The 27,924-nt window shown below is 44.7% G+C and overlaps 2 protein-coding genes across 3 annotated transcripts in view; one reads left to right on the plus strand and one right to left on the minus strand.

The window, feature by feature from the left end:
- On the minus strand, positions 1-26,955 carry LOC128343383 (major histocompatibility complex class I-related gene protein-like). Of its 2 annotated transcripts, none has more exons than XM_053292368.1 (6): positions 26,885-26,955; positions 23,279-23,475; positions 11,449-11,715; positions 5,157-5,432; positions 4,051-4,331; positions 1-231 (listed from the first exon to the last, which is right to left on the minus strand). In XM_053292368.1, exons 2-6 carry the CDS (start codon positions 23,343-23,345, stop codon positions 115-117), a joined length of 1,008 nt encoding a protein of 335 aa, XP_053148343.1. In that variant the 5' UTR covers positions 23,346-23,475; positions 26,885-26,955; the 3' UTR covers positions 1-114. The 2 variants fall into 2 exon arrangements, with proteins under 2 accessions (XP_053148343.1, XP_053148342.1); XM_053292367.1 differs by having other exon boundaries at positions 1-234.
- The window catches only part of LOC128343365 (zinc finger protein OZF-like), a 42,315-nt gene continuing 21,051 nt past the window's right edge, over positions 6,661-27,924 (plus strand). Inside the window, exon 1 of the mRNA XM_053292315.1 lies at positions 6,661-6,781. The gene's annotated coding sequence lies outside the window, so the exon portion shown is untranslated. The remainder of the gene's footprint in view (positions 6,782-27,924) is intronic.

Consider the following 27,924-nt stretch of genomic DNA (forward strand, 5'->3'; position numbering starts at 1 on the left):
GATTTTTAAAAAATTTTATCTTTAAAGCAAGGAATTAAGACAGAGAAGAGAACTGAGAAGATGGCAAAGATGCAGAATATGATGGTCGCAGAGATGCTCCACTGAAGAGATGTCTCATGGCATCTGTCTTGGTGCCATATCTCTTGGCCTTTCTTCCCCACCCCCCAAGAGATACCGGAAATAATCCCAAATTGTCCATCTTCTTTCTTCAGGGACTTCTTCTCCCCCTGCCTTCTAGAAATAAATAAAATAGATATATAGACAGAGCCAACCTTTTGCCACTTCCTAGGAGTCTACAGAGTTCCAATTATGCTTCATTACAGCCAGACTTTGGTTCACCAAGCATGAAAGTGAAAACACTTTCAAGGGCAGCACAAGTCTGAACAGGAGTTACATGCAGGTTTCTATCAGGGATTGTGAATGACAGCAGGAGGAATTGGGATGTTGTGGGATGCCCAGAGGAAGTGGAGGAGAAAAGACAAGACCCATCCATTTTCCAGAGACTCAGGCCCAACCTAAGCACACTTACTTGAGTGTAAACCCCACTGAAATCAACCAGATTTCATTTTGAGAAAAGACACTTTGAATCAGGCTAGTATACATAATTCCATGCATATGTTTGCTGGACAAGATTTGAGAATAGGCCAAGGCTTGGACTTGATGCTCTTGAGATACTTGATGCTCTTGAGATACTTGATGCTCTTGAGATACTTTCTCAGTAAATCTGGATTCTGTAGCTTATTGGCAAGGGAGGTAGTGATGATAATCATCATCAGATTATTTCACCTCCAGAGTGAAGAATCCTGCTTTTAGAGCAGGAGTGTGCAGGCTTAAGATGACGTGGAGCTAATTCCCCCACCCCAACCCCCCCAAAACACACTACTTTTGCCTGCTAGAACATCTGCAGCTACCAGCATGAAAAGCAGCTTGGGGAGATGGAAGCAGTCACAAAATGATGGCTTGGGGGAGTGAGCCAGTCACCAATGGCAGCCTATTCAATATGCAAGACACTGTGGGGATTCAACATCTTTGATTTTTGAAATTTTGCAGTAGGACAGGAGAGGATCAAGAGAGGTTGCTTTACGAGAGAATAAATGGGCAATAAACAGATATGGGACAAAATAAAAGCAACCCTAAACCCTCAAGAGAGAGAGATTTGAAATGGTGTGGCCATGCTCCCAATCAGCCAGCCAATCAAATTTGCAGCATTGCCTGGAAAGGAAAGAAGAAGCAAGCCCAAATGCCTCAGATAAGCACAGGAGCCACCAGTAGCTCCCGAGTTTCTTAAAGCCCACTCTTATTTCAGAGCATGGAGTGAATGAGATGCCCTGAAGTTTCATTGCAGTTCAAAATGATGCCTCGAACTTGGAGGCCATCAGCCACCACTGCTAGACAGAAGCCAACAACCTGGATGGCTTTAAGAAGGGTTTGGATAACTTCTTGGAGGAGAGGTCTATCAATGGTTACTAGCTGGAGGGCTGTGGGCCACCTCCAGCCTCAAAGGCAGGATAGCTCTGAGTGACAGTTGCAGGGGAGTAACAGCAGGAGAGAGGGCATGCCCTCAACTATTGCCTGTGGCTTCCAGCGGCATGTGGTGGGCCACTGTGCGAAACAGGATGCTGGACTAGATGGGCCTTGGGCCCGATCCAGAGGGGCTCTTCTTATGTAGAAGCCGGTTCCTTCTGCATCCTCAATGGCCCGCTAGAGATGTCCATCAGAGAACAATTTGCCTTCCCCATTTATTCCGCATACATGGAAAATCATTCTATTCCCAGACATTAGAAAAAGATGTTTTAGACTGAACAAACAAAAATAAGGAAAGAATTTGATCCCCCCAAATATGCCAAATGGATGCACTAGATGTTGCAGCAGAGAAACTCATCATTCTGGCAGGAACTAGAGCAGGGCACAGAACCAAAAAAGTGTTGCTCCAAACTGGTTCAGTCTAACCAAAGGCTGGCCCAGCCCGTTTGACCAAACCAGTTCGGCAGCCAAAGAGAAATGCAGCGAGAATTCCCCTTTACAAGTACAGCGGTGAAGGAAAGGGGCAGCCGGGTAGGGACAGCAAGAGAGGTAATAAGCTCCTTACCTTGAAGTACTGCTTCTCCATTCTTGCAGTGCTGGCCAGGTAAGGAGATTATTAACTCTCTCACAGCTCCTATACGGCTGCCCCTTAGCATTGCCAAACCAGTTTGCCTGATCCGGGTCTGGTTCGGTTCAGTCCTCAATCAAAACTCCTAACCGGCTCAGCTGGAAATGAACCAGTTTGGCAACAAACCATTCGTGCACACCCCCACCAGGAGCAGTGTGGACTTCACAGCCTATTGGGGTTCAGGAGACTGCACTCGATGGGTGGTGTCTGGAATCAAGGTGGTATCTACCCATGCACAGGTGGCATCTGGAGAAAGAGTGGTAATGGCATGGGAGAGGAAATAAGGGGGGAAGTGGTTAATGATGGGGAGAAATAGGCTCGGTTTGCATGGAATGAATAGAATTAGAAGGTCCAGAAATGGGGGAATCCAGATACTGCAGCCACAGGCATATCTAGGGAACATAGCGCCTAGGGCAAGCACTGAAATTGCACCCCTGTCCAAACATCTGACGGCCATCTTTCAGATAATTTTACCATAATATCAGCTCAAAAATACAAGTCAAGCTCATTAATCTTTTAATTAACAAACTAATAATCTACTATAACCTTAATGCATATTCAGAGATAGATGTGGGTTTCTTATTAGAAAATAGGTACACACTGTAATAGGTACACACTTCTCATAATGCTGTTTCATTCGGGCAACTGGGCCTTGCATTTCTTTGTTGCACTTCATGCACATGCCTGTCTTACCCACAAAAATGTCATTAAAAGGTTCCCAAATGGGGTCTCTTTCACAGCCTACTGCCATGTTAGGTGTTTCCCTTCTACAGTGGAGGATACACTCCAAAATCATTTCCTCAGGATTGCATGACTAATTTGTACATTTTTGTTTTCCCTTTCAATTCCCCACCCCCATCTCTTGCATTTATAAGAATTTCTAACTTCTCCTCATTCAGTTCTACTCCATCATCCCAAATCCTCAATTAATTTGTTGACCATCTTTGTCACTGCACTTTGGCAACTGAAAGGGTTCCTCTGTTGGAAATTGTGGTTTGCAGCATTTGTGTACGGAATATCTTTTGCATACAAAGCTAAGTCCCATTTCCCTAGACCCTGAAGGAACTAATGGAATTATCATTTGCCTGTTGCATAGCAGTAATCAAGGAACTCTTGCTTATTGTTATAAACAGATTTCTGGCCCTCTTATCATGGAGTCTGATGAATGCTATAAGTTGCAAATGCATGCTATAAGCACTTGCCTTATTTCAGCCAGCCTTTGCTGCCTGAAATGACTCTGAAAAGTTTGCTTAGGCTCTTCGGAGCTCGAGGCCATGCCCCCTTTGCATGTGACATCAAAGGGGGCATGGCCTCAAGCTCTGGAGAGCTGGAGCAAGCTCTTCAGCATCATTTCAGGCAGTGCTTTCTGCCTGAAAGCATCTATTCTTCCTTTCTCACCCTCTCTGGAGGGAGAGAAAGGGGAATAGACACAAACACTGCCTGATATAAACAGCAAGTGTTCGCTGGGAGGGGGAGCGGTGGGGCGCCTCTCCGACCGCAGTTGGGGCGGGGGTGGGGCATGGTAGGCACTTTGTGCCCCCCTGCAATGGCGCCCAGGGCACCTGCCCTGCCTGCCCTACCCTCGTTACGCCCCTGACTTCAGCTATAGAGCCTGAAGGGACAGATAAGATTTCCTATGGGAAATGAAGGGAGGAAATGCTGATTCTGGGATGAGAAGCAACACACTCTTGGAACCAGCCACTGTGCAGAGGAAAAGCAGTTTTGTATATAGGAAGCTCCCTCTTCTAGCAGCATGCAGCCCCCAAACTCCACCATCCACTCACCCCGCAGATGTGGCCTGAAAGGCATTCTTGAAGGAGCCCTCAATCCACAATCCAAGTGCCCAGGTGAGAACCACCTCCCAGAGTTCGCCACCCACACCTCATAGACCTCCTTACCCTGAAGCCTTCTACCAGACTCTGCCCAGAGGTCCCAGCAGGATCCACATGGCACTGGTACTGGTTCTTCTCATGGGGGTTAATCAAGACCTTGATCCAGGTATGATAGGTCCCATCTGAGTTGGGGAAAACACCCTCATGGGAGACGTCCTGCAACCAGACTGTTCCATTCTTTCTCCAGGTGATACCAATCTCCTTGGGGTAGAAGCCAAATGCCCGACAGATGAGGCTTTCCTTGCCATCAGAAGCTGTCTTGGGTATCACCTTCACTACTGGGATCTCTGCAAAAAGTGGCAACATTACTGATAATACTAGCTGGGCCAGGCATAAAGCATCTGCACCTCTAGTTCTCCCCGCCTGGCTGTTTCCTCCCCCCCCCTTGCAGCTTTCTCCCACCTTCCACCCTCCCGCCCCTTCACCATTTCCTTCTTTCTCCTCGCCTGCCTGCCTCCGCCGCAGTTTTCTCCCTGCCCACAGAAATCTGAAGTGGTCATGAACAAACTCTTCAATACTTGGGAGACTGTCACATAGAAAAGGGACCCAGGAGATAAGACTAGAGCTCATGAACTAGATCTCATGAACCAACAGGATGGTAGACTAGAGCTCAAGACCAGATAAGACTTAGATATCTCTAAGACTAGAGATAAGACAGGATCTCAAGACTAGATTCTCTAACAAGTTACAAGATGGTATGATTGTATGGTATGAGCTAGGATAGTATGATTTTGTCAAACGTTAGGAGAAAACTTTGCCAAGTTAAGAGCAGTTCAACAATGGAACCCGACACCTAAAGGGCTATTTGGCTCTGTCTCCATAATCTTCAAGCAGAGATTGCATTGCCATCTGTTGGGGTGGGTGGGTGGGGGGTTAGCTCTGGATTCCCTGCTCTTGAGCAGGAGGCTGGATTAGATGTCCTCCAAGACACCTTCCAACTCTAATTTTATGACTCTGTGATTCAATACTCAACAACTTCCACCACTTGTGTATTGTGCAAAGTGTTTCTTCAGTCTAGGATTAAAGTGTGTGTGTGTGGGGGGGGGCAGAATAAGAAGGAGCTGCAGCCCTACACCCTTAATCTCCCCACCCTGTCCCTTTCCCATCCTCACCTTTCCTCAGCAGGGAGCCATTCCCATAGGCCACCAATGTTTGCAGCCGCTCAATGCAGGGCCCCTCCAGGTAGCGCTTCATGTTCGAGCTCATTGTCAGCAGAGACTCCCATTTCCTCTTCATCTTTTCAGCCACAGCATCGCCTACCGTCCAGGTGTTGGTCTCTGTGTCAAAGCTGATGAAATCCCTCCTGTCATAACCAGATCGCCAGTATCCCCATTTCTTCCTATCCTCACGCAGTCCACAGCCAAGCATGCCCTGCCAGGTGTGAAGCCCTGCAAGAGACACCAAAGCAAGAGTTTCACAGCAGGGTCAGATGTTCCCCTTCAGGAATCAACAATGACTCGACTGTTCCATGAAGAGTGATCTCTCACTAGACCTCCCATCTCCCCTACTCTGGTTTTTGGCATGGTCAAGGGGGACTCAGTTCTTCTCCAACCCTCTCCAATCTCTAGCAAGAGGAATTTGACAACGAGGCAAGAATATATGCACTGGGTGTGTTTCAAGGAACAGGATGGACACAGACCATTTTGTCCCCCATGGGGCTTACTTCAGATCCAGAATGAAAAAGGGGTGCAATAATGTATGCACTGGGTGTGTTTTAAGGAAAAAGATGCACACTGACACTTCAGATCCAGAATGAAAAGGGGGTGCTCAATGACCTCCCTCATCACTTCACTGCACTGCTGTCTCAAAGGAGAGGGCTGACATTTTGCACACAAACCCCTCCCCCAGAAAAAGAGCTTTTCTTCTCCCTTCCTTCATTCCAGAACATGTTCTAAGGGCACGTGAGACAGCCACTTTGCAAAAAATAAGCAGGTCTTTGTTGGGAAGTCTCTCTGGTAAGAGATACCCTTCTATTACAGCAGAGTACACTGAGGCAAAACACAGTGGATTCTGCCCAGGCATGCGTGTTTGCTGAGAGCAGAAGAAACATGGAGCCAATTCATAGTTTCAAATCAATATAAGGAGTCTTTATTGGAGAACTCCATTCTAGATAGGAAAGTGGAGAGATAGGATCTTTAATCTAGCTAGCTAGCTGGATGCAGAGAGATGCTGTCTGCATCTCTACACACATGGTGCAGAGAGAGGCGAGTGTGTGTGATAGAGAGAAGAGAAGGGAAGGGGGGGGGCAGGCAGGCAGGCAGGAAGTCCCTGAGCGTAGCAATCTACATATCAAAGGGATAGTGTCAGAGCAGTAGAGAAGGGATGACCAATGTCTTGACCCTCTAGTCTTGACCCTCAATCAGGGGCGTAACGATAGGGGGGGCAGGGGGGGCACGTGCCCCAGGCGCCACTTGGGAGGGGGCGCCCAAAAGTGCCCCCGCTAATTCCCTGCCTTTGGCAAAAAAAATTTTTTTTGTGACTTTTTTTTTTTTTTTTGGTCATTAGGGAGATCTCCGGCGGGCGGGAGCTCCCATTGGCTGCCGGAGAACACATGCTCACCATGCTGGTTGTCTCAGTTCCTCCCTCCCTGCTTGCTGCACGCAGGAGGAGTGGAGCGGAGTAGCTTGGTTTAGTTGAGAGAGCAGCTGCTGCTGGGGACGTTCTCTGACTCTGCCTGCCGTTTGCCCACCACACTGCTCTCTGGCTGCCTTTTATTCTTCTGTTGTGCATTAACAAAGTAAGTTTCATTGCATAAATCTCTCTCTCCCCCGTGTGTGTTGTGTGTGAGAGAATGCCCCTACTCCCTTGCATAACGTCCTCCTTTTAGCTCTTCTGTGCTTTGCATAGCAGGCTTCACCCCCCCCCCCCCGAACCGAGGGTAGCTGCCTGCAAGTGGAGCCAGTGGCGCTCTCCTGGCTTGCAATGTGTGAGTTTTTGGCTTGTAATCCGTTTCTGGCTTGCATTGTGTTTCTGGCTTGCAGTTTCTGGCTTGCATTGTGTGAGTCCCGGTGGGATTGCAAAAGGAAACTCAAGCAATGCAAGCCAGGAGAGCGACTTGTGGCTCCACTTGCATTGCCCGAGTTTCCTTTTGCAATCCCACCTCTGCAAAAGAAAACTCATGCAATGCAAGTGGAGCCACAAGTCGCTCTCCTGGCTTGCATGCATGAGTTTTCTTTTGCAGAGGTGGGATTGCAAAAGGAAACTAGTAGACAAGATCTTTGCAGCTCTGCTAATAATTACAACTTCTGGATCATCCCTTAGCATGGGGCGTGGGGTGGCAAATTTAATTTGGAACTCATTAATATAATTTTTGAATAATGTTCAGTCTGTCTGGATTAATACTAGGTTTATTCTTTATAGCAGATTTTTATTAGCAACATACAGTCTACAACATTTTCAGCCTTGTTCGTTTGGTGCATATTGTAGATGTTCTGTCTCCAAAACATAAGTACAGCATCTATATTTTTGAGGGGGGGGGGAATCCCATTTAATACAGTGTGAACAAATTGGTCCAAAAAGTAGCAATGGGAAGTTTTTCTTTCTGCCCCTGTAGCTTTAATAAGATAGAGTGCACAAATATCACTTGATTAACAGCTGCGATATTAATTTCCCTTTTTGGTTGCTTGACTCACAGCGAGAATCATGTCAAGGCAGTGGAGAACCAATTAAATTGATTTTAATCTTTGTTAGGGAAGATAACATGCCTTTTTCTCTCCTTGTTTAAATAAGTTTCATTAGGTATTATTTCTGGCTTTAAAGAAATTGGTATCTTAATGTAATGGAATCCTTCTAATTACATACTTAATAGTTTTTAAAAAGTTAATCACAGTTTTTCATTCAATGTGTATTTTGTTTTACATATAAAACTTATATTTTCCTTTGAGAGAGTTTTAAAAATAAGAGGAAATTGGGAAGGCTTTTTTAAAACAAAGAAAAATCTCACCCCTACTTATTCATGATCTTTTTGATTTGCCTGTGTTTTTATTTCAAGCAAGTCAGATGTAATTGCAAATAACATGCAGAAGATCCCAGGTTCAATCCCTACCTCCAGGTAGGGCTGGGAGAAACTCCTGCCTGAAACCTTGGAGAGCTGCTGCCAGTCAGTGTGGGCAATAGTGAGCTAGGTGGACCAATATCTGACTCTGTAGACAGCTTCCTACGTAATCAAACCATAACTTGCCCTTACGTTCAATCCAATTGGATGCATTCACATTCACAGCTTACATCCAATAAACTGCTGAGTAAGCCCTCCAAACTAGGATCACACAGTGTGGTTTGCAATTCTGGTATATGAAGGGCCCAAACCTCAGTTTTGCTGTTCAGGTACATAGGCAAACGGTGATTTAATTAAACCAGGAGGTTATTTATTAAGACTGTGTATGAGAGGGAAGCAGAAAGAGGAGGAGATCATGGCTCAAATAGTGGTGGCTGAATGTGGCTATTGAGTTTCCCAGGAATACAACCAACGTAAAGTGTGCTACAAATAGACATTATTATAGAATTAATAAACATAGAATATCTATGATAGACTAGAATATATGTCTATTATAATTTAAGTCTCTATTATAATATAAGCATAAATCTTGAATAGACTAGAATATCTATGATGGAAAAGACTAGAATACCTGTCTTGTCTTTTCCATTTTGGGACACAAAACCTATTACTATGTTTAAAAGCATTTATTTTCTGGCCATGAGGACTGCAAACTTAGGCTGTTGGTATGCAAGACATTTCTTTAAAATATATATTTCTAAAGAGCCTTGTAGCCTCATGTTTCCTTTTTCCTGTCCCAGTATACTTGCACGGATGCAGCCCACAACCCACATTTGACTATGGCTGTGACACATTCCATATTTCCGGGGGCGGCCGGGGGGAAGGAGCGCGGCGGGGGGGGCGCAATTTCAGTGCTTGCCCCGGGCACCGTTTTCCCTAGTTACGCCTCTGCCCTCATGTCTTGACTCACTAGTCTGTCTCCCTCTGTCACTGAGCCATGAGGCAGCTCAGAGTCCTTCACTTCCAACACCCCCTCTCGATGTCTCGTGACTCAATCTATAAGATTCATTTTCTTTCTCAGTTCTTCAAAGCAGGGTCTTGGTAGTGGCTTAGTTAGTAGATATGCAAGCATTTCATTTGTGGGACAGTAGATCAGCTTGATTAGTCCATCCTTTTGCAGATTTCTCACTACATGGTACTTCACGTTGATACGCTTGGTACGCCTCTTTACATCTTCTTGTTTGGAGAGTTGAATGCAGCCTTGGTTATCTTCATACACTGGTATGGGCTGTGGTACATCTATACCTAGATCTTTCAGCAGCTGACACAGCCACTATATCTCATGACAGCCCTGTGCAGCTGATATATATTCTGCTTCAGTGGTAGATGATGCTGTTATGTCTTGCTTGGTGCTTGACCAGCTTAAGGCTCCATCTCCATAGAAAATTATGTGACCACTGGTGGATTTCCTTTCTGTTAGGTCTCCACCCCAGTCTGCATCTACGTACGCTTCTAGTTTTGGTTCACTGCTAGCTGGTAGCTTGAGCGTAAAGTGTGCAGTACCCTTTAGGTACTTAACAAGTCTCTTAATCGCATTCCAGTCCTTGACTGTTGGTGATGCAGTCTTTCTGCAAAGTAAGCTAACTGCTGTACTGGTATCTGGCCTAGTGAGTGTACTAATGTATAGAAGCTTACCCAATGCTTCACGATATCTGTGGTTATCAGATAGTGGCTCAGTTTGATCTTCTTGCTTTATGTAGTTCACTTCCATTGGAGTTGGTGTAGGATTCGCGTCTTCCAGTCTCAGCAGGTTTATCAGTTCTTTAATTTTTTGTTCTTGGTTGATGAGGAAACTTCCATCTTTCTCTCTTTGTACTTGAATGCCCAAGTAGTGTGCAATGTTGCCGAGTTGCTTGACTTCCACATTCCTGTTCAGATGATGCATTATTTCCTTGCTGTCATTTGGATTCTCATAGGCAAGAATCAAATCATCTACATAAGCCAAAATGTAAGTGCATTTGCCATCTCTGCATTTAGTGTACAGGCAGGGATCAGCTTCACTTCTTTTGAAGTAAAATATCATTCAGTTTTGTGTTCCACGCTCTGGCAGCCTGTTTCAAACCATAAATGCTCTTTTGCAGTTTGCATACAAAGTCCTCTTTGCCGTTCTCTAAGAAACCCAGTGGTTGTTGCATGTAAATGTCCTCTTCCAGTTCACCATGCAAAAATGCAGTTTTCACATCTAGGTGTTCAATGTGCATTCCTTTGCTAGCAGCAATACTTAACAGAGTCCTCTATTCCCTGTTTAGGTTCTTGCAGCGAGAAGAACTCGGGCAAAATAAATTCAATACAGGAGCCAGAGAGAGAGAGCTCAGCCATTCAAAAGCTACACGCAATAAATATGCTCATTTCTAATTCTTCTAAGGCACTACTGTACAACAAGAGGAGCAAAGCAGTTTTAGTTCACTCCATTATTGAAAAGACAGAAGGTGGGGGGATGACGAGAGAGTGGGAAAATCCACATGGAGAACGCATGCCTGCTTCCTTGCCTTTTATTATTTATGTATTTATTTAAATATTTCAGTAAATATTTCTTTTACTTTTCCACACATGCCTCCCCTTCCAGTTCCTCCCCCTACCACCACCCTGGCCAGCCAAGACAACCTCTGTACTTTAACTTAGATTAGTGCTGCTGGGTGTGCAAACCTGGGGTGAGGGGGGAGTGAGAAGTTGTTATCTGCTGCTGCAAGAGTTTGCAGAGGACTGAACAGCTAAGCCTTCTTGGTAGGCTCCTGTACTGAGCCCGCCCACCTGCCTCACAGCTTATTGGCGGGGAGCTCCAGCATCAGCTCAGCTCAAGTTATGGCAGCAGCAGGAGCCTGCAGGCTGAAAGCCAGCAAAGAGGGAGCTCTGTGGGGCTCATGCTGGTTGCCAGCCTGCTTCTGCCTGCCTCCAGACACCATAAAGCAGGAGAAATGCAGTCCCGAATGGGATGGACATTTCTTCCTTGAAATGAGGGACGTCTCTCTTAATTCGGGACAGTTGGCAACCCTGTTTGAAGGTGGTAGCTAATTTTAGCCTGCATAACTCCCCTGATTCCTCCTCCTGAACAACTGACATCAGGTGGGGAGCTCTTATTACATCCCTTCACACTTCTCATGGTCACTCACGACCCTGCTCTCCATCACTGGGGTGAAAGGGAGGAATCTGTGTCCCACTCCACTCCCCCACAATGGGACACCCAGCCCCTCTTTCCCCTCAAACCCTTCCCATCTCTTTGTTTTTGTTGTACACCACCCAGAGAAGCAGGTTTGGGGCAGTATATAAATACATTAAATAAATAAATCTCCTGCCTTTTGGAGGAGAAGTACTGGGGATGGGTCTCTGTGTTCCTCCCACTCTCCACTCACCCTCCCTCTGATTGGAGACATTCTGCAGCCTCACAAAAAGCGCTCTGAACGTTTCCTCCCAGCTCTTCATAGTCTTAGATTCTAAGTCCCAGAACTGCGTATCGTTCTTCTCCATCCACTGTGCTCGGGCCAACACTCTCTTGGTGCTGCTGTCATAGTAAGTGATGGGCTGGTCATCCACAAACTGCCCAGCCATGAACTCAGGAAGCCCCTGGCTGGGCTCAGAGAACCACGTATAGAAAAGGCCCAAGGAATGTGTAGAGGAGCCTGCAAGAGAGAAAAGGGAGGAGCAGGATTAGGGGACCTGCAGCTGAGAGCAACTGAGATCACCCCCAATAATAGTCCATCAAGGATGCTGCCATTCCACAGCAATCTCTAATTGGGAAGCCCTCTGCTTCACTCTGCCACAGGCTGGAGAAGAAAGTGGAGCAGGGAAGAGGGATCCCCAAACAGAAATGGGCCATGATAAGAAATTGGGGGCTCCTGAAGGGAGAAAGCCTATGTCATATGTAGAGGGACACTCGTGTATCCTGGTGGGTTGTTTTTTTTTTACACCAAAACTCCACAAATGCAAATTCAGATCACTCTTTGCATCCACCTCCCCAAACTGCATTGGAGAAATCCTGGCTCCCCCATCATGGTGCCCCATTGTGGTGCAAAGCAGGGATCCAATGCATGGATCTTCATGGATACCTCTGAGTACCAGTTGCAGGGGAGTAACAGCAGGAGAGAGGGCATGCCCTCAACTCCTGCCTGTGGCTTCCAGCGGCATCTGGTGGATCGCTGTGTGAAACAAGATGCTGGACTAGATGGGCCTTGGGGCTGATCCAGCAGGGCTGTGCTTATGTTCTTAAACTTAAAGGCAGGAGTTAACTCCCCTGCAACTGCTACTCAGAGGCATCCTGCCTTTGAGGCTGTAGGTGGCCTACAGCCCTCCGACTAATAGCCAATGATAGACCTCTCCTCCATGAAGTGATCCAAACCCCTCTTAAAGCATCCCATGGCAAAGAATTCCATAGATTAATTGCACGCTGTGTCTATGTGTGGGTAGTTGAAGTCACCCATTAATCCTGCTCTGTCTCTCTTTGACACCTGTCTTGTTTGTTTCTCCAACATCAAGTCACTCTTAAGTGTTTTGATCTGGAGGGCAATAGCACTCCCCTAGTAACACATTGAGTCGGGTCTCACGATCAAAGAGACCTGGACCGGTTTGGCCACCCACACGACTGCCGGCTCTGTTACAGAGCCGGCAGGGGCTGGGAGGATTGGGGGCCGAGCAGAAGTGCAGAGCATACTGGAGAGACCCCTGAGCCAGGATGCTGCTTTTAAGCCTCCTGGTCAGGGGTCTGCTCATGAGTTGCTGCAGCATGGAGACACACCATGGCAACTCACGATTTTTAAAAATGGGTTTGCGGAGCTTTTAAGCCTCCCTGTTGGGGGTCTACTCGTGAGTTGCTGCGGCGCGGAGCCAAGCCGTGGCAACTCACAATTTCAAAAAAACGGGTTTGCAGAGCTCTCGTTCCGCAAACCCGGTTTAAGAGGAGGGGTAGTTTGGCGGGTTAACCGCCTGGAAGCTACCGGGCTCACCTGCGAGACCGGTGGCTCCCACGATCAGGCGAAATCAGGCTAGGCTCCCCTAGCCTGATTTTGCCTGACCGTGGGAATAGCCCCATTTTCTTTTAGTCCTCATATTGTTACACATAATGATTCTGTGGAGGACTCCAGTCCATCTAGGTTTTCTAGCTTGTTAGAATCTATCCCTTCTTTAATATTCAGTGCTACTCCTCCCCCAATCTTCCTCTCCCTATCCCTTCTGTAGAGTATATACTCAGGAATTACTGGTTCTCACCGTTCCACCAGGTTTCTGTTATGCCCACTATATCTATGTTTTCATTAGTAACCAAGCACTCCAGCTCCCTCATCTTCTCTCAGTCTTCTGGCATTGGTACACACACCTACAGTATAGGCTGAATCTCTTACCTGGTGTTGGCGTGTGCTATCTCCCTTAACATTTGACCTTTTTGGCCAGCTGTCATGTTTTTCCTTCTGCTCAACTCCTGGCTCTACTCTGTCCCCTTCTGGTTTATCCAAAATGTATGCACCCTCACACCTTAGGGGATTTTGCTTGCCGAACTACCCAGATACTACCCAGCAGGGTCGGCTCATCCCGGTAAGCGGACGATGCACCACATCAGGGCGCTGCCTGCTAGAGGGCGCCGAGCGCCATGGTAGCATGCATCCTGCCGGGCGGCTCAGAGTGGCAAGAGACATGCTGCCTGATCTTCATGCTGCCCTGACCCAGCAAATACACGTCTCCCGCTCCCTCCCCTCTCTGTGCTCTCTCTGTATACTAAATATGCTTTGCTTGTCAGTTTCATAGCCCTGTGCATTTCTGCAGGGAACACAGCCCTGCCCCCTGTACACACAGCTTCAGGCACAGCCTGCGCTTTAGGTTCTTGCCTGCTCAGCATTCAGTGACCACAGGCTGATTATTGTATGGAAGGAATCAGATAAGTAATTTATAAACCTCTTTAAATCATCAAAATGCAGGTTGCAAAGGGTCTGTTCCATGTTTTGCAGACCTTTGCTCTGGTTTGCATGCAATACATTGCTTTGAAATTGCCTGCCTGCCTGCTTTTGCAAGTAGATGCGCCAGCATTTTGGTTTGGTTTTATTTTGTTTGTTGAGCGGAGGGGGAAATCCAAAGGGCACCGTAAATTTATTTTAGTTGCATTTGATTTTGCAAGGAACAATGCAATTAAAGGGGTGGGGGCAAGGAGAGAAAGACGGAGGGAAAGCCCCAAACATAGGAGGTGATGATGATTTTGAATGGGCAGTGCAAAATCCTGGGGTGCTTTTTATATTTGTCTTGCAGTTTCCATATTTAAACATGGGGAAGATTAATTTGGACCCCTTCCCTTTCCCGCAGACAGATGACATAAAAGATTTGGGATGGAGTGATGCTGGGGAAAGAGGGTAGGGAGATGTGTACAATGATCTTGGGAATGTGGAGGGTGGGGGAGAAGGGGTCATTTTCTCAAACTTTCTCCTTCGTGTAATTTCTTGCCTCCCGCTTTTCAAATTAGGGGAATGTCTGTGCAACAGAATAAAAAGAGAGAGAGAGAGAATTCTGCCATTTTGATGTTTTTTAAAAAGTAAAGGCTTTATTGACGGCGGGTTTATAGTAGCCTCCCTTTTGGAGAACGGAGACAGACACAACTCGTGCTTTATCAGTGTGTGCAGCAAGGAGGTTTAAAGAGAGAGCCAGAGCTTCCTTTGCGCCACCTCTTGATTGGAGATTTTGGTTCTGGTGCATTAAAGTGAATATTTGCTAAGAACAACTCTTTGCAATCCAGCTACTTTATTTATAGGCACGCACAGACAGTCACAATGCAGGCTCTCGAGAGAAAAAGGGGTGGGTGTCCTTCATTAGAAGTATCTGCCCAAGTTTTTTTGTTTTGTTTTAATTTTAGAAGGGTATATACACGTATGTTTACTATATTTTCCCTAAGAGATGGTCCAATTTTGTCCTGCCAATGTAAACAGGCGATTTCAACGTCTGACTCCTTCCTTCATCAGTTCCAATAACACTCCCACATCCCTGCCTGTTTTCCTCCACTTTCCTCCTGTTCTCCTTTTTAGTATTTTACTCCAGATCAGTTTGACAGGGAAGAAAGTGAGTCAGGATTCGATGTGAAGCTTGTTGCACAGGGAACATTTTGATGAACTGCTGGCTTGATTCAAAGAAATAGTGTGAGGGGTTACGATCTTTCTCTCTTCTCTCAAGGGGAGAGAAGTATGCCTTTGCTTAGAACTGGAGGTTCTGGTTGCTTGCTTTATTGGTGTTGAACAAAGTGTTGAGGCAGAACTCAGGTTTGCCTTGGTCAAGAAATGGTTAATAGGGTTTGTAAGTTGCCTTGTTGCTAATTGCAAGTTGTAAAATCATAAATTCTGCTGGCCTGGCTGGAATGTGAAGGGAGGCCCCTTTCCTCCTATCTCCTGATAGCCAAGCCTGCAAACTAACAGTTTCAAAGGCACAGCTGGACAAGAGAAAGATAGTCTTGCTTATCATGTGTAGAGTAGTAATGCTCCATTGTACTAGAGGAATGTATCCCATTGCAATAATTATAATATTTGTAATATGACAGTAAAGTGATGCTGACCAATGAAGATTGTATGCACTGAATGTAATTATTATGAATATAAAATCTGGAACTGAAATGTAATCTGGTATCTCGGGCTTTGAAATCTATTTTCACCGAGATCTAATTGTCGGCAATAAATCTGCTTTTCTCAACTGCTGGTGTAACCCTTCACTTGAGCTCGGGCTGGGGAATTCTGCTACAGTGTTAGCTTCTGTTTAATTATACCACACTTGAATCACCCCACACACTTGCAAAATGCTACGAATGATAACATTGTCCTAATTGCTGAAGCCTCAAGTTAGAACATTGATATTATTATTAGGTGTTACAGTGGCTAAAACTGTCAGGCTAAATGGGAACAGCAAATGGTATTAAAAACTTATGCAAAATAATTAAAATAAAAAGCCTCAATGGCAAGAGTTTGGGCATTAGCAACCCATTTGCCATGTACACAATACAACAGGTATGCTACAGCTTATGCTTGACAAAAGATCATTATCTAGAAATAAGAAATGTCTGCTTTGGCCCACATTTTTGGTATCTTCAGTAAGTTTTCTTACAAAGCTTCTACGAATGAGAAATCAAGAAATGGAAAGGGTGGTGATTGTTTAACAACCGAAATGATGCGTTTAATTATATAATGAAATCATAATAAATCACAAGACTGAATAGCAGGCTTGGTTGGGGCATTTTACTGTGATGACATTTAAAGGCATTTTATGTGGCCGCAACATGCATAGGCAAAACTAGGGTGGAGCAGCCAGGGCATGTGCCCTAGGCGCCAGTGTAGGGGGGGCACCAGTGCTATGCTGCCCCCACCCCCTTCGCAATTCGTGGATCTATATAGGGGGGGCTTCGTAAGGGCCGCGGGGTGGGTGTCTGCAGAGGTTCCTCCTCCCCCCGCCAGCCTCTTAGATCACTGCTGCAGCCCATCCCGGGCTGATTCTCAAGGCTGTTCGGGCCTACAAAGATCAGGGCGGTGGCCATTTTGGAAGTCAACGCACATGCTCAAAAGGCTTCTGTGAGGCCTGGCAAGGCATAGGACCTCGCAGGGACCATTTGAGCATGTGCAGTGGCCATTTTTTAAAGTTTAAAAAAAAGGCTGCTGAAAACAAAAATGGCCACAGCACATGCTCAAATGGCCTTTGCGAGACCCAAGTCTAGATTTTTCCCGGATCTAGGGAATCAGAAGAATGCAAAGTTGTTGGCAAGGGACCTGAGCATTTAAAAAACAGATATAAATGGCACAAAAGCAAGTGGACAAAGCATCTCTTAAAGAGACAATGTTGGTTTAATACCTTGTAAGCTGGCAAAATTGAAGGGTTGGGGGAGGAGGCAAGGAATAAAATGGAAATATTCGCTCACATGCGGTTTAATTCTCTATCCAGAGCTCTCTCTTTATCTGAATATTTGTCAAGCAATCTGACTATAAGGTTTGTGGGATTTCAAACTTGGAAAGGGCCTGCCTTTAACTTGTGTGGTGCTTTAAAAAAACAACAACAAACCTATATATCACACTGTTTTGCTGTTCTGTTGCTAGCTGCAACTTCCACCTTCTTCCTCATCAGGCTGCTGGATCCATGCCTATTGTAAGCTGCTGGATAATTTCAGAATGTTTTGGGCCCCTAAGATTTCCCATTGCAACCATCTCCCTTTAAGGCAAAAGCTGTTTGGACAGAAAAAACCCCATCCCTGAATTTCTTGGAGGCAGCAACCTGTAGTGAGGTGTGCTGAGGTGGCAGAGCATTTGCTAGAGAGAGCTTTTACTGCTTAGCTCTATGGAGGCATGCCCAGCACACGGATGTGTTGCATTTCCTTGGGAAGGTGACTGGCACATAAGTGCCACATGTGTGGTTGTATGTGTGTATGCATGTATGCAGAGGCGTATCTAGGTGAAATAGCCCCCAGGGCAAGCACTGAAATTGTGCCCCTGTCCAAACATCTGACACCCATCTTTCAGATAACTTTACCATAATATCAGTTCAAAAATACAAGTCAAGCTCATTAATCTTTTAATTAACAAATTATGGAACTACATGAAACCGGGAAGACCTGAGTTCGAACCCTCATTCACCTGTAGTGAGGTGTGCTGAGGTGGCAGAGCATTTGCTAAAGAAAGCTTTCACTGCTTAGCTGTATGGAGGCATGCCCAGCACACGGATGTGTTGCATTTCCTTGGGAAGGTGACTGGCACATATGTGCCAGATGTGTGGTTGTATGTGTGTATGCATGTATGCAGAGGCGTATCTAGGTGAAATAGCGCCTAGGGCAAGCACTGAAATTGCGCCCCCGTCCAAACATCTGACACCCATCTTTCAGATAACTTTACCATAATATCAGCTCAAAAATACAAGTCAAGCTCATTAATCTTTTAATTAACAAATTATGGAACTACATGAAACCGGGAAGACCTGAGTTCGAATCCTCATTCAGCCATGAAACTCACTGCATGATTCTGGGCCAGTCATGTATCTCGCAGCCTAACCTACCTCATAGGGTTGTTGTGAGGATAAAAATAACCTTGTTATGTTCCTCTGAGCTCCATGGAGGAAGAGTGGGATATAAATGTGAAAAATAAAAATAATAAATAAGTAATAATTAGCATGAATGTGCAAACCCATCAAGGATTCTCAGATTCATCTTGGGCCATCAACCACCTTGGCATGGATTCACACAATCATGCTAATGTTGGTAACCGACATGAAACCTAAATTAGAAAAATTGAGTAAACCAGGCTCTAGTCACAAAAATTTAACTAAACCCTTATGCCTGTTTATCCAATTGTATTTGTTAATTACAGAGCATGGATGTCTGTCTGTAAGCAGGGTACTTTGAGTGTTTGTTTTTGTGTGGGAAGTGGACTGTATAAATATTTATGGTGCAAGACTAATCTGTTGCATTTTAAAATCAGATTACCCCTGTTGGTCTAGTAGAACAAAGTCAGTCAGAAAAATAGTATGCAGTGAGCCAGCCCATCACATACCAAATGAGGTATGTGAATTTTCGAGTGACACAGAACTCTTTCTCAGATTGAATGGTCAACAAATTAAAAAGGAAACAAGGTATTTCTGAGTGTGGACATGATAAACAGAAATATCTATACTGTTCCTTTTTGGAATAAATGTTCTCCCTCATGTAGCCTGAAGAAGAGCTCTGTGTAACTCAAAAGCTTGCATGCTGTATTTTGAACACTCTGCTCCTAAAATAAGAGGTGGGAGTGAGCAAGATTTCAATGGTTGAGATGGGGCTTTAGTGCCCCTCCACATGGTTAGAAGTAAATTCAACTGTACAAAGTTAATTAAATATATGCAGATATATTTGATTTATTTATACAGAGAATTCTGCATTTTTGGTACAGAATCTGTGTTACCCTAGTGCAAAATGTATTTATATTTAACACAGAGTGTACACAGTATGGCAGGAGTGAGCTAACTTCAGTTTTGTGTTGTTTTGTTTGTTTTAAACCAGAATCCCTGTTGTCCATTAACATGCTTTAAATAAAGCAAGAGCGCACAAATACTCAGCATCCCTTAACAGTTAAGAAATACAGTCAACCCCTTGTGCTTCCCCCACACCCCAGCGAGCACTTGCCATTTATTTCAGCCTGCCATTGCTGTCTGAAAACATCTGTTCCTCTTCCTCTCCCTCCAGAGTTTTTCCTGGACCTACTTGGAGATGCTAGGGAGCGAACCTGGGACCTTCTGCATGCAAGCAGATGCTCTGTCACTGAGCGGTGGCTCCATCTCATAAGGGGAACCTCTTACATGCAGTGACCCATCCAAATACCAACCAGGGAAGACCCTGCTTAGCAAAGGAAACAGATCATATTCACTACTGCGAGACCTGTTCTCCTCCTCTCCTACTTAAAGGGCTATGCATCAAAGGTCATACCATTATGAATAAGATTCTTTTTAGCATACCATTAAAGCCAAGGTTGATTTGATTTAAACCAAATGGATTTAAATCACTATTTAATTCATGATTTAAATCGCTTCACAGAAAGGCCCGATTTTAATGATTTAAATCACTAGTCAGGAAAATCATCATTTTCTAGTAAAAGTACATTCTTGTTGTCTAATATAACCTTAGTGCATATTCAGAGATAGATATAGGTTTCTTTTTAGAAAATAGGTACACACTGTAATAGGTACACACTTCTCATAATGCTGTTTCATTCGGGCAACTGGGCCTTGCATTTCTTTGTTGCACTTCATGCACATGCCTGTCTTACCCACAAAAACGTCATTAAAAGATTCCCAAATGGGGTCTCTTTCACAGCCTGCTGCCATGTTAGGTGTTTCCCTTCTACAGTGGAAGATACACTCCAAAATCATTTCCTCAGGATTGCATGACTAATTTGTACACTTTTGTTTTCCCTTTCTATTCCCCACCCCATCTCTTGCATTTATAGGAATTTCTAACTTCTCCTCATTCAGTTCTACTCCATCATCCCAAATCCTCAATTAATTTGTTGACCATCTTTGTCACTGCACTTTGGCAACTGAAAGGGTTCCTCTGTTGGAAATTGTGGTTTGCAGCATTTGTGTACGGAATATCTTTTGCATACAAAGCTAAGTCCCATTTCCCTAGACCCTGAAGGAACTAATGGAATTATCATTTGCCTGTTGCATAGCAGTAATCAAGGAACTCTTGTTTATTATTATAAACAGATTTCTGGCCCTCTTATCATGGAGTCTGATGAATGCAATAAGTTGCAAATGCTATAAGCACATGCTGTTTATTTCAGCCAGCCTTTGCTGCCTGAAAGGATCTATTCCCCTTTCTCTCCCTCCAGAGAGGGAGAGAAAGGAAGAAATCACTGAAATCACTCTGAAGAGTGAAATCACTCTGAAATCACTCTGAAAATCACTCTGAAATCACTCTGAAGAGCTTGCTAAGGCTCTTCGGAGCTCGGGGCCATGCCCCCTTTGCATGTGATGTAAAAGTGGGCATGGCCTCACACACTGCTTGAAATAAACAGCAAATGTTTGCTGGGAGGTGGGCGGCAGGGCGCCTCACCAAACGCATTTGGGGTGGGGGACGGGGCATGGCAGGCACTTGGCACCCCCCTGTAATGGCACTCAGGGCACGTGCCCTGCCTGCCCCACCCTCGTTACGCCCCTGCATGTGTGTGTTGCTTACAATATCTGGAGTTGAATTTTTGAGCTGATATTATGGTAAAGTTATCTGAAATATGGGTGTCAGATGTTTGGACAGGGGCGCAAATTCAGTGCTTGCCCTAGGTGCTATTTTCCCTAGATATGCCTCTGGCAACATGCTATACTAATTGAGAGAGATGCTGTACATTGGAAGAATGGATGACATCCTCACCTTAGTGCCATTTATAGGATTTTTAGTGCTAATGCCCACATTTTGTTGTATTCCTCCCCTCCTCTCCCCTCCCCTCCCCTCCTCCTTTCCTTCCCCCTGCTTCTTTCCCCTCTTTTTTCCTCTTCACTCTTTCCTCTCTTCTTCATTTCCTCTTTCATTTTCTTTTTCCTCATTTTTCTCATTCTCCTACTTTTCCTTTGGATACTTTTTGCATCCTTCCCTTGTCATTTTCTGCTTTTCCACCCCACTTTCCCTCACCTTTCCTTTAATGTGTGTTTTAATTCATCTTTGCTTTAATGTGTATATTAATCTCATTCCTCCTATTTTAAAGAAATGCTTATGGTCCCATTCCTCTCTTTTTCAATGTATCGATTTTTCCTTTTTTCCTAGTCCTTTTTTCCTTTAAAATATTTTTTCAATTTATTTTTAAAATAAATTTTCAAAAGAATTTAAATGAGTTTTTAAACTGTTTTGTATTGTATTTTGTATTTTCTTTTCTCCCTTTTTGCCTGTTATAATTTTATGTGTTATGTGTTTTAATTGTATGTCTTAAACCTACAGGTACGTTGTGAGCCGCCCAGATAACAATTTGTTACGGGGCGGCTAACAAATAAAGTTTTTATTATTATTTATTGGTTTATTGGTTTATTTTCCCTCCTCTTGTTTTTCACGTCATTCAATCATATCCCTCATACTCACCCCTTTGCTGTCTTTTTTCAGTTCTCTCCTTTAGGCTTTTCTTCCGCTTCCACTATTATTTAAACAGTCTCTGTTATACTTAATGTAAATGTATTCCAGACAAATGCATCGTATATACTACTATATATAATAAGATAACTGGGGAGGCTCACAGCTAACCCTCAAGCCCTAGAGCCCATGGTGGGGGGTGTGTGCCAGGAAGAGACAGGGCAGCTTCTTCTCCCCCTCCCCCTAAATTTGTTAATTAAAAGAGTAACAAGCTTGACCTGCATTTTTGAGCTGATATTATGGCAAAGTTATCTGAAATATGTGTGTCAGATGTTTGGACGTGGTGCAATTTTAGCGCTTGCATTGGGGGCCCAGATCCCCCAGAGCCGGCCCTGCTATTCAGTTCCTGTCGACAACCCCCCCAGTTGTCCTTTTAAAAGCTGTTCTGAGACCTTTTTTATTTTAAGCGCCAGCAGTCTGGTTCCATCTCTGTTTAAGTGGATCCTGTCCCTTATGTACAGGCTTCGCTTGCCCCAGAATGTATCCCATTGCCTAACAGATCTAAACCCCTCCTCCCGGCACCAACATCTCATCCACGCGTGAAGATCTCTCAGCTCTGCCTGTCCCGCTGGCCCTGCGTGTGGAACAGGTAGCACTTCTCTCTCTTACAGAGTGAGCCCTATGGGGACAGGAGACTCACATGCAGCGCAAAGGTGTCTCATCTACTAAAGCTGCGTTATTGCAATTGCCAAAGTAGCATAACTCACGCAAATGCCAACATTGCACAAAATGCATTACACAAGAGTGAGTCCATTGGAAATAATGGGATTACTCTCATAGAAGACCATTTGTACATTTCTGACATTTGCGCAACAACTGCAATAACACAATTTAACTACGCTGACATAACATAACTTTCCGCATTGTATGTGAAGGGTTATTAATTATAAAAAGACTTTAAGCTGTTCTGTCAGAAACAGCAGGAAATAAAGCTAACCATTATGAATGATCACGTTTATATTAAAGTATAAACTCAGCCATTTGTAATTAGCTTTTCAAACATTGTTAATTGTCTTGTCAATGTTTCTTTATCCATTTAATTATTTAGACAATTCCTTAATGGGAACAAACAAAGGAATATGTCTAACATTAGTTTCATCCATTAATTCTGCTCTTGCTAGCAAACCCTTATCATATAGACTCTTATAAAAACATCACATTTTGTTTGTTTTCTATATCTTGAAATATTTAAAATCTGTGCAGGTCTAATAAACTTGATACAAGGAGCCATTTGGGTTCCCATGCTTTCCCTGCACTTTTCTTGTACATACAAAGTTGAGAACGATCTAAACATTGTTGGAAAACTTGTATCATATTTCCAATGTGGTCACTAATGCCGCTCTCAAAGTTTTTGCTGGAAGAAACATGAGCCAATTCCAGACAGGGCAGAGAAAAAAAGAGTCCCACTTACAACAACTCAGTCAGGTGGCTGAACAGAGACATGCAAAAGGTTCCACCTCTACTCTGGATGGTGATAGAGTTCCGTCCCCCATTTTTACATGCCAGGATACAATATATTGCATAAGAGACACTCCCTCAGGGAAAAGGCCTGGGGGCAAATTCTGTTCTCCCTCCCCAAACTTAACTGAGCCCCCAGAGGTACTCACCAGTGCAGTGACCCAGCAGGAAGGCAGCTGCCCCCAGTACCGAGAGCTGCCACCAAAGCAGCCCCATCGGGATCAGAAGCTGACGAAGTTTCTCACTGATGAAGTTTCTCACCACACTTGCGTTGTTCCCAGTTCACTTACTGCTGGCTGGTGGAAACTCTGATACAAGAGCTTTGGTCAGTTTAGATATATTCTGCCTATAGAGAAAAGGTGCTTTATCATCTGTTGATGACTGATAAGCAGGTTTTGCTTTAACAGATTTAACAGGAAAGGCAAAGAGGAAGACAGTTTACACAAAAATAATCTTGTGTAAAAAAACCAAGAACCCACAAAAATGCTTCTTACTTCCATGACTGAGTTTCTTAATAATTAAAGAGCTGCACAGGGTGGGATTATGACATGCGGGGACCCTAAATTATGTCAAACATGAAAAGCCCCATAGCATTACAAAAATACTGATTATTCTAACAAACAAGACCACAGAAATAGAAATAATAAAGCTCTAGTTTTACCTGGCAAAGATACAACAAAGAACTAATAATCTAACAAAAACAGCTATCTTGCAATAATTCATATTTGTATTAGAAATACCTTTAGATGAAGATACATTATGTAAAAATGGATACATTATGTTAAAATCTTTTTAAATATATATATTCAGAGGCCCCTCAGCTGTAGCCTAAATCTGGTACAGGAGCTGCAGAAGCAGCCTGAAAAAGGGACCAAGTTTCCATAATATTGCATAACAATCTTTTGGAAACCATAAGTTACATAGCTTCATCATCATACTGTACAAAATGCAGACGGGCCAAGCCAAGCCCAAAGGTGTGGTTTCAGAGCAAAGGATGCCGCCAGGCAACTCTTACAAATGATGAATAAGAGGCGTATCTAGGGGAAATAGTGCCTAGGGCAAGCACTGAAATTGCGCCCGCCCCCTGTCCAAACATCTGACACCCATCTTTCAGATAACTTTATCATAATATCAGCTCAAAAATACAAGTCAAGCTCGTTAATCTTTTAATTAGCAAATTATGGCACTACATGAAAATTATGGTATTTCTGAACCAGTTTTATTCCATACTATGCTCATTAAAGGGGGGGGAGGAGTGTTACTTGTTTTGCAGGACCATCAGTGAATTTATGATAAGAACTAATAGTTGCAGTCATTCATTCTTGGGCATCTACAGCTAAACAGTTCTTTTATTTCCTGGCTTGCATGAGAAAAGCCCTCTCTTTGGTATTTCTGTAAAAACCAGAGGCTTGTTTGTGCATGCAAATTGCACTTGTTGTGGTTTTTGCTCAACACAAGAGAATGTCTCCACTTCTGTGCCTTGCCGCTGCCCATTTCTACCTCTGCTTACAAATCAATGTTTTATAAAATCCCCACACATATACCAAGCACATCTCACAATAGCCATTTAAAAACAATTTGCAGCCTGGGGCACTTATACTGAAGTAGTGCAAAAGTCAACAAAAATTGCAGTTTTCTGAATCAGTGTCTAAGAAATGCAATAAAATTTCACATTTCACTATAAAATTTCACTCCCCCCGCCCTCTGTCTCTCAAGAGCCAAATGCACATTTTTGCCCTTAATGAATACTTAGATATAAAAAGAGAACTTTGGTGAATGACATTTTTCTTAATACAATGTAGCAGTATTGAATTACAAATTCATTGTAATCACAGATGCTCCCCTCCCCTCCCCTCCCCTCTATCAATGATTTATGCACAAGCTCTTCGATCTTAAGTTGCAGCTCAGAAAACAGCTTGCATCATGCTGAAGTTTACACGCTCCCAGGAACCATGCAGCCCGGTCACAGCTAACAAAGCTGAACTTAAGAGAAACTGGTTCTCCAACTAATGCCCACAATTAGTGAGCACACATGGCCACCCAGAATCAGAAAGATAACTGCAGGACCAAAAGCGGGGGCGGGTGTGTGTGTTGGAAGTGAAGGACCTTGGGCTGTCTCATGTCTCAGTGACAGAGGGGGACAGACTAGTGAGTCAGAGGGCTAGAGAGGTCAAGACATTGGTCATCCCTTCTCTACTGCTCTGACACTATAGCAATAGCAATAGCACTTACATTTATATACCGCTCTATAGCCGGAGCTCTCTAAGCGGTTTACAGTGATTTAGCATATTGCCCCCAACATTCTGGGTACTCATTTTAATGACCTTGGAAGGATGGAAGGCTGAGTCAACCTTGAGCCCCTGGTCAGGATCGAACTTGTAACCTTCTGGTTACAGGGCGGCAGTTTTATCACTGCCCCACCAGGGGCTCACTATCCCTTTGGTATGTAGATTGCTATGCTCAGGGACACTTCCTCCTTTCTCTTCCTTCTCCCTTGCAACATGCAAGCTGCTCTCTCCCTGCACCATGTGTGCAGAGATGCATTCATCTGCATCCAGCTAGCTAGATTGATTAGAGATCCTATCTCTCCACTCTACTATCTAGAATGGAGTTCACTAATAAAGACTCCTTATAGTGATTGGAAACTATGAACTAGCTCCAAATTATTTTACTCTCAGCATACACGCATGCCTAGGCAAACTCTGCTGTGTTGTGCCTCTGTGTACTCTGCTATATTAGAAGGGTATCTCTTACCAGAGAAAATTCCCAACCGCGGGGAGATAGGGGCAATCATCTATTCCCCACTGAACCTAGGTTTGAATTTACCAAAGGCAACATAGGATAAATGAACACTGCATTCCTGAAAATCCCACTGTTTAATATGCCCATTCTTCCACTGAGAGAGCAAAGCTTGCTATACTTGCAGGTCCCATTCAATCCCTGCTCCTCCCATCCATACCATCAGGTCGATCTCCCTCCCACCCTCCCTCTCACTCATTCTCCCTTCCACCCTCCCTCTCACTCACCCCCATACCAGTCAGACTCTCCCAAGCTTGTTGCTGCACAGTGCTGCTTGCCAGGTTTGGGGGTGCACACAAAAAGCCACATTTTGCTGTAGAGAGCGCAGAGATCATAAGTAACTTAATTCTGCAGAGTGCAGGGGCAACTTTGCGTCCCACAGAACTATGGGCAGGGCACAATCAGGAAATAATTAACTGCCTGCCTGCTCCCTGCTGGAGGATGGCAACATTGCTGATAAGACCACTTAGCAGGCAATGAGCACACAATGGTTGCTGCTTCCTGAGTGGAAGGCTGTAAATGATCTGTAGAGGTCACTCAGGAAGCATTCCTTGCTTTCAGCTAAAAAGCACTGGAAATGGTCGGCCAGCCAAACCCAAACAAAAATGCACCCCCACAGGCTGTTCGCGCTGGCTACAAAAGAGGTGGGAACGCGCTCTTCTCTGCTCTAGTGGCACGTTGCAACCCCTCCTTACACTAAAAAGCCCCTCTCTCTTCTCTCCCTGCAAGAGATTCCCAGAAAAAGAAAAGAAACCAAGCCGGGCAGGCGTGGGCATCCCTCACAGCAATGAGTGGTCTCTTGCTTGCTCGCTCACCTCGGCCAGCTCTCCCTCTCCCCCACCCCCACCTTTGCCAACAACAAGGAAGGGTCTCTCTCTCTCAAGTTTAGACTAACTTGCGGAGGAGTCAGGCTCCTCCATGTCTTTGTATATCTTGTTGCAGCAGCAACCTCTCACCTTATGGCCAGACTGCTGGCGTGGGTGTCCCTCACAGCAGTGTGCGAGCTCTGTGCCTTTCTCTGGATCTTATCATGTGTCCACCTGCCAGCCAATGAGAGCCCTCCTTGACCACGAGGCAAAAAGGAGATGGGGAAAGGAGGGAGGGAGAGACTCCAGAGTGAGCAAAGAAGCCAGGAACTTCCAGTGGCTGGCTGGTGTCGGAACTTGGAGGAACAGTGTGAATGCGCGAGGGAGTGGGGTGCGGGCGGGTGCCAGGTCAGCCGGGGCACCCGGAGCTGGAGACCTCATGACAAGTGGGGACGGGGGTGCGGGCGCCAGGTTCTTAAAAATAAAAAATTGTGAATTTTTGTTGGTGGGTAGTGGCGTGAGTGGGGCAACCATCGGACTTGCGCCCCCTGCAAGTGGCGCCCGGGGCACATGCCCTGGCCGCCCCACCCTGGATACGCTGCTGCCTATGAGTGTGCTTCCAAATGAAAAAGATTGGGAAACAAGGACTTCATTTAGTGTGGGGCCCTTGAAAATGCGGGGCCCGTAGCATATGCTACTTTTGCTACTAGGTTAATCCAGCACTGGAAACAGGTGTGGGGGTGCTGAATCTCAGGAAATCCAGTGTACTGGAAAGCATTATTGTGCAACAAGAATGTCCTAGCTTTCTACGCATGCATGCAGAAAGCACCTTAGGGATAATAATTGAGGGAAGGCCTGTACAGGGAGGGAGCTTGCAAAATCTGTTCCCATGTAGACAGAAAAAAGCAGGAAATAAAAGAACTGTTTAGCTGTTGATGCCCAAGAAAGAGAAGAAACTGAAAAAACTAACTCTGATCAAATCATAGGCCAATTTGTATCAGTGAAAGTAAGGAAGCTGCAGTTATAATTTCCAGGTAGTGCCATAATTTGTTTGTTAAAAGATTGATGAGCTTGACTTGTATTTTTCAGCTGATATTATGGTAAAGTTATCTGAAAGATTCATTCATTCATTCATTACACTTTTATACCACCCCACACTCATGTCTCTGGGCAGTTCACAATGATAAAAC

The sequence above is a fragment of the Hemicordylus capensis genome, chromosome 2 (genome assembly GCF_027244095.1).
Source record: "Hemicordylus capensis ecotype Gifberg chromosome 2, rHemCap1.1.pri, whole genome shotgun sequence".
Classification (NCBI taxonomy): Eukaryota; Metazoa; Chordata; class Lepidosauria; order Squamata; family Cordylidae; genus Hemicordylus; species Hemicordylus capensis.

Coding starts and splice junctions, on each gene's coding strand:
- LOC128343383 (XM_053292367.1), bottom strand. CDS start 23,345: ATGGGGCTGCTTTGGTGGCAGCTCTCGGTACTGGGGGCAGCTGCCTTC. Junction 11,716..23,278: donor CCTGCTGGGTCACTGCACTG/GTGAGTACCTCT, acceptor TCTCTCTTGCAG/GCTCCTCTACACATTCCTTG. Junction 4,332..5,156: donor TGGCTCCCTGCTGAGGAAAG/GTGAGGATGGGA, acceptor CACTTTTTGCAG/AGATCCCAGTAGTGAAGGTG.